General features: G+C 41.5%; 1 protein-coding gene and 1 long non-coding RNA gene across 2 annotated transcripts in view; one reads left to right on the top strand and one right to left on the bottom strand.

Moving 5' to 3' along the window:
- LOC117995429 (carboxyl-terminal PDZ ligand of neuronal nitric oxide synthase protein) overlaps positions 1-12,208 on the bottom strand; it is a 160,746-nt gene that overhangs the window by 63,727 nt on the left and 84,811 nt on the right. Inside the window, exons 3-4 of the mRNA XM_069508657.1 lie at positions 10,393-10,464; positions 5,832-5,933 (exon numbers count right to left, since the gene is read on the bottom strand). Coding sequence (XP_069364758.1) covers positions 5,832-5,933; positions 10,393-10,464 — 174 coding nt within the window. The remainder of the gene's footprint in view (positions 1-5,831; positions 5,934-10,392; positions 10,465-12,208) is intronic.
- Positions 895-4,529, top strand: LOC138404514 (uncharacterized). The gene is made up of 4 exons (XR_011238432.1): positions 895-1,012; positions 1,444-1,483; positions 2,115-2,256; positions 3,507-4,529. It is a non-coding gene; the product is annotated as an uncharacterized lncRNA (long non-coding RNA).

Genomic DNA, 12,208 nt, shown 5'->3' with positions numbered 1-12,208 from the left:
ATGCAAAAAATTTAATTTTCGAATAATAATTATAGCCTCTGAAAGTATGATGTGTAAAAAATGACTTCCCGCGCGCCATTTTAACTTTTTGTGTCAAATTTCATGTCAAAAATATGATTTTATTCTATATTTCAAAGATGAACCGTACTTTTGACATGACAGTTGACACATAGAGTTAAAATTGCGCGTGAGGAGTCATTTTTATGGACTATATTCTATACGCCATGTTTAACAACTGTATTGAAAAATATGTTTACTAATAAAAATAGTTCGTAGTGCCTTTATTAGTATTCCAGTTCACACGCACTTTTTCATATGAACGTATTAGGTGCCTGGTCAACTAAATTAGACCAGTGCGGAGACTTGTTTAGTCGACTAGTCAGATTTTGAGATATGACGTTATGAAATTATCACGTTGTATCTCAGGTAATGTTTTCAGGGTACATGTATGTATGTGAGTTTTTATATTCCACAATAGCTTATAAATGTCTGAATAGATTTAGATTAATGGGATATCGGTAGAAACCTTGCATCACCCTAAAAGACACACACTATATTTTTTATATAGAAAAAACGGATTATGATGCCATCTTCAAATGTATCTTTTTTTTAGTGCTTTTTTTGGCGGGGCAGTCGTGTTTTTAATTTTCTAAGTTACGGCTTGTATTAGCAAAAGATATAACTTTAAAGGCAAGCCTCAATTAAGTTGCTGATGGATAAAAAGCTCTTGCGATGTCTATTTAGTGTGGTTAAACCCATTTTATGGGATCTCATATTGAGTACTTGTTTGGCATAAGAGTTAACTCTGCAATATTGCATTTTAACGATAGCAGATATTGCTTGCTCTAGAAAATATGACATCTCTCGATGTTCGTTGCGCGGGGCCCCTGACGCCTGTACTTCACGAAGTAGAGGAAGGAAGAGGGAAAAGGACTGCAAGCTAGCGAGGGTATAAAAGGCAAAATCGGGCGCACCCGGCCTCATTTCATAGACCGGCTTACACGAATTACAAGTAAGTGCTCTGAATTAACTTTAATATTTTTAAACTTCTAGTGTTTTACTTTAGTGCTAGGGATTTTTAGTGAATTTTGAACACCCAAAGAAATTTTTGCGACTTTTTTCAAGCTTTTGAGAATTCTGATTCTTAACCAACTTCAAAAAAAGATTCTGTTTAATTATTTATTTATTTATTTATTTAGATAAAAGTTAGCCCTTGACTGCAATCTCACCTGGTGGTAAGTGATGATGCAATCTAAGATGGATGCGGGCTAACCTGACATGGGTATAACAGTTTTCATTGAACCCATACCCCTTTGGTTTCAACACGGCATCGTACCGGAACGCTAAATCGCTTGGCGGTACGGCTTTGCCGGTAGGGTGGTAACTAGCCACGGCCGAAGCCACCAGTTTTGCACGTTTTTTAACATTTTAATTTGTTTTCAGAGCTCAGATCAGAGGGGTACCGACGCGGTCGCTGGCAAGGGTGAGTTATTTTTACTAAAGTAGGACATATGCATTTCACGTATTTTAAAATTCTATCCATTCATTCTAGATTCTAGATTTTCATATTTATGTACAGGCGCGTACGAAGCAAGGCGTGGTTTTCAGTTTTGAGATTAAGCGCAATTTTTAGTGAACATTTTTAAGGTTATTCCTAATTTCTTTGACAATTCGAAAGCACTTGCAAAAGTTTAATTGATTAAATATCTCTTCCTAATCTATTCTTTTCAAAACTTTGGCATTTCCTCGTCGAAATAGTCGGCCATTTTAACAAAATGTGGCGATACTAGAAAACAAAGCGCATGCTTTGCGCAATGGACGCTTTCCGATTTTTGTGTTTAATTATGGGGTTATCTGGCGGGCGGCAGGAAGATTCCTTTTTATATTAGAATGCATTTATTCCACTTTAGATTTACGTTTCTTGGGTTCCGTACCCGAAGAGTCCGTCCGTCCGTCTGCCCAAGGAGTCCGTCCATCCGTCTGTCAGCGGGCTGTATCTCTTGAACCGTAATAGCTAAAGAGTTGAAATTTTTACAGAATGTGTGCCGCTATCTATAACAACAAATATGATGCATCAATGTAGATTCATAAGTAATGTGTATGGTTTTTTGCAGGTTTCCTTGCCAGTGGCCGGCTAGCTGTATAGCGCAGCGCTGCAAGCAGCGCGCTTTGCGACCGATTAGCGCCGGCCGCAAAGCGCGCACCAAATTACGTTCACTACACCAGGAAAACTTGCGGGCGCAAACGAAATACAAGGTATGTGCATTTCTGCACCGATTTTAATGCATTTTTTTAAAATTAGATAGTAGACCATTTAATTATTTTATAAATGTAAGTAGATTTTAATATGTCGCACACGTACCAACGGTATGTGGATTTTGTATTTAATGTTTTATTACCACCCGTTGTTTTATCATTGTTTTATCACCCGGTTAGCGGCCTTAGCGCCTAGCGGTCTCTTCAAAGTGGCCGTCATGCACATAAAAAAACCCGGCCAAGTGCGAGTCAGGCTCGCGCACCGAGGGTTCTGTACTACACTCGTATTTTTTTGATATTTTGCACAACGATAAATCAAAAACTATGATGCATAAAAATAGATAAAGATCTGTTTTAGAATGCACAGGTGAATCCGTTTCATAAATGATACCCCACTTAATTTAGTTATAGCTTACTTTGAAAAGTAAAAATACTAATTATTACATTTTTTTTGTGTGATGCAACCACAAATTCACGGTTTTCAGATTTTTCCCCTTATGTCTGCTATAAGACCTACCTGCCAAATATCATGATTCTAGATGTACCCCGTAGGTTTCTTAACAGACAGACAGACAGACAGACAGACAGACAGACAAAGAGTGATCCTATAAGGGTTTCGTTTTTCCTTTTGAGATACGGAACCCTAAAAAGTGTTATTTCTTGTATGTTGGTACGGAACCATTCGTGTGGCGAGTCCGACTCGTAGTTGACTGGTTTTGTAATAACATTTACTTCATCTTGTTTTCAATTAACTAGCTAATCCCTGCGGCATGCGTTGCAATGCCTGTTTCACTTTTTGTAATAATTGTTTCAACGACCCGCGCACACGTTTCGTATTGAACGTTAATGGTCCTACATCAGAAATCTCCACGCAAGTGCAAATAACAACTGTACAGAATTTCAACTCCATCAGATGGGCGAACACGTAGAAGACGAATCGTCTCATCATCATGATCAGCTCATCGCCGGCTCACTACAGAGTACAGGCTTCTTAGAATGAGAAGGGGTTTGGCCAATAGTCTACCACGCAGGCCAAGTGCGGATCGGCAGACTTCACACACCTTTGAGAACATTATAAAGAACTCTCAGGTGTGCAGGTTTCCTCACATGATTAGCAAGTGATATTTGATTAGGTACTTAAAACGCACATAACTCCAAATGTTAAAGGTGCGTGCCCGGGATCGAACCCACGGCGTCCAAATCGAAGCTTAGAATACAAAAACATTATTTTGACTTTTGTTTTGTTTCAGATTTCGGGAGGAATGACATCCGTCTGCACATCCCAAGTGCTGTGGTGAGCACGAATAGGACTACAGACATACAAGAAAACTACGGACAGTTTTTCCATAATGGTTGCCGATCTGAAATTTGGTTCATATCGACGAATTTAATCATTTTAGCGTTTAGCGTGATTTTCTCATAACGAAAATTGGCGCACATGCACACACACAGCGGAGAGGGTTTTGAGTTTTTAAAAATGTGAGAGTGACGCCCCACAGTTCCTAATCTCCCTGTACACACACACACACACACACGCACACACACGCACACACATGCACATTCATGCGCACACATACAGCGGAAAGGGTTTTGGGTTTTTAAAAATGTGAGAGTGACGCCCCACAGTTCCTAATCTCCCTGTACACACCCATACACACACACACACAAATAGCGGAGAGGGTTTTGAGTTCTTAAAAATGTGAGAGTGACGCCCCACAGTTCCTAATCTCCCTGTACACACACACACACACACATGCACACACACGCACATTCATGCGCACACATACAGCGGAGAGGGTTTTGAGTTCTTAAAAATGTGAGAGTGACGCCCCACAGTTCCTAATCTCCCTGTACACACACACACACACACATGCACACACACGCACATTCATGCGCACACATACAGCGGAGAGGGTTTTGAGTTCTTAAAAATGTGAGAGTGACGCCCCACAGTTCCTAATCTCCCTGTACACACACACACACTATTTGTGGAAAGCGCTAATTTTCGTTATAATATTAGTGATTATCTGAAAAAATATGTATTTCACATTCATTACGACATTCATTACGCCATTTCACAATTTCAAGATATTATTGTTAATTTAAGTAGGTACGATTTATAAGCATGTCAAAGTCAAATATAAAACATTAGTAATGCATAGATTTAGATTTTGGTTTATTATTACTGTATACATCAATGTCACTCAATGCCTACCATGTCTATAGGATTTGTTTCTCTATAGGTTCAACTTATAAAGTATTGTGTGCAAATACGTATTTTGTTTTATTTAGTACTTCCTACCTACCTAGAGGTTAAGATTTCCGTCTGCAGTTCCGGAGGTTGGAGGTATGATCCCGTGCACGCATCTCTAACTTTTCGGAGCTATGTGCGTTTTTATTTTAGCAATTAAATATGATCATCATGATCAACCCATCGCCGGCTCACTACAGAGCACGGGTCTCCTCTCAGAGGGAGAAGGGTTTTGGCCATAGTTTACCACGATGGCCATGTGCAGATTGGTAGACTTCACACACCTTTGAGAACATTATGGAGAACTCTCAGGCATGCAGGTTTCCTCACGTTGTGTTCCTTCACCGTTAAAGCAATTAGTGATATTAACTTAATTGTTAAAAACGCACATAACTCCGAAAAGTTAGAGGTGCGTGCCCGGGATCGAACCCCTGACCTCCGATTAGAAGGCGGACGTCCTAACCACTAGGCTATCTCAGCTAATTAAATATAAATGAAGGAAAACATCGTGAGGAAACCTGTATGCCAAGAGTTTTCCATAATGTTTTCGAAGGTGTGTGAAGTCTGCTAGTGCGCACTTGGCCAGTGTGATGGACTTTGGTCAAATCCTTATAATTCTGAGAGGCGACCCGTGCGGTAGTGAGCCGGCGATGGGTTGATGATGATGATTTGATTTTTTATTTTATTTCGTTTATCCAGATACAAGTTAGCCCTTGACTGCAATTTCACCTGGTGGTAAGTGACGATGCAGTCTAAGATGCAAGCGGGCTAACCTGGAAGGGATATGGCAGTTTTTATTAAACCCATGCCCCTTTAGTTTCTACACGGCATCGTACCGGAACGCTAAATCGATTAGCGGGACGGTTTTGCCGGTAGGGTGGTAACTAGCCACGGCCGAAGCCAGACCGGACCAGAAACTTAGAAATTATAAAATTCCAAATTCCTGCTAGAAATCGAACCCGGGACCTCCCACTAATAAGAGCGCATACCATTGCGCTAGGGAGCTCGAATGTTCTAAATCTAAAGTGAAAATGATGATAAACTAGCTTTTGTACAGAACTCGTCGGTGTTATCGCCGGTGTATTCCCTCTCCGATTGCCATCTCGACCTGACGCGGACTATAGGGGTACACAACTGTTGTGATTGGTTAAGATGATGATGATGATGATGATGATGATTACTTTTAACCTTTCAAAATGATTTTTATTTATTTTTACGCATTAGTTTTTGAATTATCGTGCAAAATGTTGAAAAATACGACTGTAGTACGAAACCCTCGGTGCGCGAGCCTGACTTGGTCGGTTTTTTTATTAGTAAGCCTCACCTGGTTGGCACCGCTATTGGTCCGCGTGGTGACGCGCACACCGTCCACGGACACATCCACGGTCACCTTGCGCTTCTTCACGCCCTTCGCCTTGAACTCGTACTGTAAACAAAAACCATCATCATCATCATCGTCATAATTTTATCGACCTCGCAGTGGTACAGTGGTAATCACTGTCGTCTTATAGTAAGAGCTCCCAGGTTTAATACCGTATTTGACAACTAGTCAAATTGGTAACTTTTTATCAAACGTCAAAACGCGCACTTAGTTTGCGATATTCCATGAAATACTGGAATGTGACGTCACATCATAATGACGTACTTTTTTAGTATAATCGATAGTTTGAAATGGTTACTACACTTAAAACTAACAAAGAACGTGGATTTTACGTATTTTGGAAGACCCTTTATTTAATAATCACTGAGAAATAATTTATTTTTGATGTAGTCAAATACCCAATTCCCAGCAGTTTGGGATTTTGACTACATCAAAAATAAATTATTTCTCAGGGGTACTTTGGGATTTTTTAATTTCTAAATTGTCTCTGGTCTGGCCCAGTGCACGATGCCGATAAACGCCTGCTGATCGTCTAGTAACCCTAGTAGGTCATCGGTCAAAGAAGGTACTTAGTTGAGATTTCGGAGTTCTATTCGGGGTGTCCGGGTTTCACGCATCTCTAACTTTTCAGAGTTGTGTGTGTGTTTAAGTAGGGATATTACATCTGACCAATATCATCATCATCATGATCAAAATCATCGCCAGGTCACTACTGAGAACTGCCCCCTGATTGTGTAAGAATAACCATTTCATCGCTATCGCAATCGTCAAGAAATTCTGCCGTTTGATTGGTTGATTCGCTGTTTACATTTATCACAGCCAATCAAAGGGCAGAGTTTATTGACGATTGCGATAGCCATGAAATGGTTATGCTTACACAATTGGGGGTCTGGTCTCCTCTCAGAGTGAGCAGGGTCTAGGCTATAGTCTAATACACTGACGCATCATTTGTTTACCTAAAGTTGTTGTAGGTACTCTTTTTGCTAGTCGGGATACGTTGAGCGAGAGCCAGACGTGCGAGTGCAGCTTTGGCGACAAGGGAAGGCATGCAAGTCCTGTGGGAGTGTCCCCTTTATGAGGACTTGCGGGTGACGATGTTAGATGGGATCGTATGCGGGGAAGTGGGGGCTGGTCTTCTGCACGGATCTTGTCTTATCGAAGGGGAACTACAACAGGTTACGGAATCCACGCACCGTTGGCATACTTGTGCCAGGCCGGCACCACGGAGGAGCAGCAGCGGGATCTCAGCTGTGCTAGTAACGTCTAGCCCCCAGAAAAGGCGGGAGAGTATAGAGAGCCCCCAAAATAAGAAGAAGAAGAAAAGAAGAAGAGAGACAGCAAATGAACTGTCGCAATTGCTACTGCTGTCGCTACTGCAACGTTTTACGTAATCACCTCGCCGATTTACACACATTTCACCAAAAAAAGTTATCATCCGTCACAAATTGGTGTAGCTATTTACCCGCTTCCACAGGGGCTGCGCTGACTTCCGACTTTATCCAATTACCCGGATTTTATCCGGCTTTTAAGGATTCATGGAACGCTTTAATCACATTGACACGGATAACTATGCTTCATCCTGTTCCAAGACAGGAAGGTGCGGAACAAGATACAACGGAAGAATAGGTAAGAAAAAATTGTAACTTTGTGTGTGAACAAAACTTATTTTAATTAGCTCTGTTAAAAACTTTATTCTTTCTTATCTTAAATATATACTTAAAAGGAAAAGGTGACTGACTGACTGACAGGGGGGTCTGTGGCAAACTAGGTACAGACCTACGTCGACAGTCTCGAAAATCATGTTTTTCTGAAAACTGGCTGGATTTTAATAATTTCCTAGAAACTAGACCATTTGGAGCATTTATAATTTCAGTTCATTTTCTATTGTAAAATGAAAAAGCCCGAACGGCAAGTTTAATTTCCCGGCACGCTTTGAAGGAGGAATATTAAGCTTTTTAGGGTTCCGTATTCGAAGGGTGCCAACGGGAGCCTATTACTAAGCCCTCTTGAACCGTAATAGGCAGGAAGTTTGACGCTATAACAACAAATAATAAAAACCGGCCAAGTGCGAGTCAGGCTCGCGCAACGAGGGGTCCGTACTACAGTCCTATTTTTTCGACATTTTGCACGATAATTCAAAAACCATGATGCATAAAAATAAATAAAAATCTGTTTTAGAATGTACAGGTAAAGAACTTTCATATTATGATACCCCACTTGATATAGTCACTCATTTCGAAAGTTGAAAATACTAATTATTAGTTCATGACCACAATTAATTTTTTTTGTGTGATGTAACCACAAATTCACGGTTTTCAGATTTTTCCCCAAATGTCTGCTATAAGACCTACCTACCTGCCAAATTTCATGATTCTAGCTCAACAGGAAGTACCCTGTAGGTTTCTTGACAGACCGACAGACCGACAGACAGACAACAAAGTAATCCTATAAGGGTTCCGTTTTTCCTTTTGAGGTACGGAATCCTAAAAATTAAAATGGCCACCATGAAAATTAAAAATAATAGAAACTGTTATTTCTTGTATGGTACAGAACCCTTCGTGTGCGAGTCCGACTCGCACTTGGCAGATTTTTATTTAAAATAGTTCGTTTCCGTTCTTTTTAAATTTCGGTCGCTGCAAGAGAATCACGAACATATTAATCTATCTTTGGCAGGTGACCTGTGCTGTGAAAATTCCAATAACTCCTTTGCTGGAGCTTAAAAATTAGATTTTTCATTCGTTACGACCGACGCGACGTCTGCGACTGAAGCTTTAGGTTAAGAGAAATGGCTGTTGGTACTCATACATTTGTGACTTTTTATGCAGTTTCCAGTGAATTTAAGTTGTATATCCTGTAGTTTAAACAAAATACCTCTAGGTAGGTAAAAAAAAAATGGCTAACGAAAGATGAGACGCTATAATAATACGAAAAACGCGGCAAATTAAAAAAAATATCAGTATGGTAACTTGCATGCCTGAGAGTTCTCTATAATGGTCTCAAAGGTGTGTGAAGTCTACCAATCCGCACATGGCCAGCGTGGTAGACTATGGCCAAAACCCTTCTCACTCTGAGAGGAGACCCGTGCTCAGTAGTGAGCCGGCGATGGGTTGATCATGATGATGATGATGAGTCAGTCACCCATCCAGCGCATATAAGTCATTTTTTACGGACTATACTGTTGTAGATCGTATTCTAAAATGAAGGAAATAATTTCAGATTACTTCCATTGTTCTCAAAGACAATCTCGCATGTCAACACTCAAGGCGCGCTGGAAATCGCGCACAAATAATAATTGAACATAAATTGGGCCAACTCGTTTGAGCCGACATGTCGTAGTAAGTAGGTCTCTATTACTGAAGTTCAGACGACTCGGGTTGTTATAATCCTTGTTAATCTTCCAGTTTATTATGTTATGTTAGATAGAAGCATAAGTATCGCAAGGCGTCGCCAAGGTCTGCACCCGTAAGTAGTCGAAATTCCGCGGATACGTACGAAGCGATTTGCCTCCTCATTTCTAATTCGAACCGCTAAGATTTGGAACACCCTTCCAGCGTCAGTTTGCCCCTCCAATTATAATATGGATACCTTCAAATCAAGAGTGAATAGGCCACCAGGTCTGATTGCAGCCAAGCGCTAGTCTATAAGTTAAAAAACCGGCCAAGTGCGAGTCAGGCTCGCGCAATGAGGGTTCCGTACTACAGTCGTATTTTTTCGACATTTTGCACGATAATTCAAAAACTATGATGCATAAAAATAAATAAAAATCTGTTTTAGAATTTACAGGAGAAGACCTTTCATATGATACCCCACTTGATATAGTCACTCACTTCAAAAGTTGAAAATACTAATTATTAGTTCATAACCACAATTTAATTTTTTTTGTATGATCTAACCCTAAATTCGCGGGTTTCAGATTTTTCCCCAAATGTCCGCTATAAGATCTACCTACCTGCCAAATTTCATGATTTTAGGTCAACGGGAAGTACCCTGTAGGTTTCTTGACAGACAGACAGACAGACAGACAACAAAGTGATCCTATAAGGGTTCCGTTTTTCCTTTTGAGGTACGGAACCCTAAAAAAAGCAGGAGTTAGGTAGGTACTTTGCGGAAGTCCATGATATACAACTACAAGGAACGCTATAATCCGCCAAAAATTTGTACCTACCTACTGTATGTTATAACGTGCAATATGCTATTTTTGTAGCAAACACCCTGCCACTACTAAAGAAACAGGAAAAGCAAGCAATACACATCACCACACAAATCGTCTCGTCGAGTTCCCAACGAGTCACACTGTGACCCGATTGAGTTGACTCATTGGGAACTCACCTAGTCCTAGTCTATAGTACGCGACAGGTCGAGATGGCAATCGGGGTGAGGACCCCTCGCACACCCGCACAGCCGGAACCCGTGACGTCTTGGTGTCCGAGGCAGCCCGTCTCATACCCCGATTGCCATCTCGACCTGTCGCGTACTATAGGGTGTTATTCATGAGGGTACTTACACGGACTCTGCGCATGGCGGCCACGATCTCCACTCGGCTCGTCGGGCGAGGCACGTCCATCGTCCCGATATACTGTCAAACAAAAATATCCAAATAGTATATTTCCTTAGATTACTAACTTACACCTAAAGTCCTTACAAAATGACTCCTTACGCGCCATTTTAACTCTATCGGTCTATGGGGCCGATTCTCTTGTACACAATCTCTAAACTAAACTAAATTAACAGGAATAAATCTAGTGCTATCCTTTTTCGCAAGCAACATTATAAAAGGGATAGCAATAGATTTAGACGTGCCATTTTAGTTTAGTTTAGAGATTGTGTACAAAGGAATTAGCCACAATTAGGCCAATTCTCTTGTACACAATCTCTAAATTAAACTAAAATTGCACGTCTAAATCTATTGCTATCCCTTTTATAATGTTGCTTGCGAAAATTGAAATTGAAGCTGGTATACGCGGACATAATTATTTTACTTTAAAACTACCTACCTACATTAATAGTATGTATAGTATGTATGTAAGTATAAGACTACAGAGGAATGTGCAGTGCTCAGACAAGCCGCCAAGCGCTTACGAGCACGAAGAAACCAATATTGTGTTTTTTCTGTTTGTGTGGAAAATAAATAAATAAATAAATAAATAAATAAAAAGGATAGCACTAGATTGATTCCTGTTAATTTAGTTTAGTTTAGAGATAGTGTACAAGAGAATCGGCCCCTATGTCATGTCAAAAGTACGGCTCACCTTTAAAATAAGGACTAAAATCGTACCTTTGAAATAAAATTTGACACAAAGTTAAAATGGCGCGTGAGGAATTAAACTTTACGCGTTATAGTACTTTGAAATTTAATAATTTTGATTAGGTATCTCTCAGGAAGGTTTTAGTAATTCGATTACAAGTTAGCCCTTGACTGCGATCTCACCATGGTAGGTGATAATGCAGTCTAAGATGGTAGCAGGCTAACTTGGAAGGGGTATGGCAGTTTTAGTAAACCCATAGCCCATCGGTTCTACGCGGTATCGTACCGGAACGTAAATCGCTTGGTGACATGGTTCTGCCAGAAAGGTGGTGACTAGCCTCCCACCAGAGCAGACAGAGACAATTTGGAAATGATGAACTCCCCAATTGCCACTGCCGGGGATCGAACCTGGAATCTCCCACTTATAAGACTACAGCACACACTACTGCGCCAGGGAGGTCGTCAGCTTTGATCGATAGGTGTAGTACGCGACAGGTCGAAATGTCAATCGGGGTATGAGACTGGGGGCACACGATGCGTTGCCGCGCCACACCGCAAAGATTTTAGCGTATCAGCGGGCACACGAGCGGTGCGGCGCCGCAACGCCGTAGCAGCGTTGGACAGTATGTTAATGAAAACAACTGAGCGGTGCCGCTCCGACGTCGCAACGCATTCACCCCTCCCCGCGTCATCTCGGTGGTTGCAAGTCCGGTGCGGCGCCGGAGCGCATCGTGTGACATGCCACAGATATTTCTACGTAAGACGACGCAGCCACACCGCTCCGGAGCCGCACCGTCGCCGCAAATCGTGTGCCGTCGCTCTGAGGCGGTGGGATGCCTCGCACACGCACGTCACCCGCGCTATCCCGCACCGGGTTACCGCGGGGGCTGTGCGGGTGTGCCGGGCGTCCTTACATCGATGGTCATCTCGACCTGTCGCGTACTATATTCACACAGCTCCACATCTAATCACACGCATCTAGCAGTAATTTCCCGTCAGTTTCCGCCTCACAAGTGAACGAGTGATAGATTGTCGATTGGTTCACGAGCAAGGGTGACACTAACAGCCGTACGCA

This window comes from Maniola hyperantus, chromosome Z (genome assembly GCF_902806685.2).
Source record: "Maniola hyperantus chromosome Z, iAphHyp1.2, whole genome shotgun sequence".
Taxonomy (NCBI): Eukaryota; Metazoa; Arthropoda; class Insecta; order Lepidoptera; family Nymphalidae; genus Maniola; species Maniola hyperantus.
This window is presented reverse-complemented; position numbering and strand designations above follow the sequence as displayed.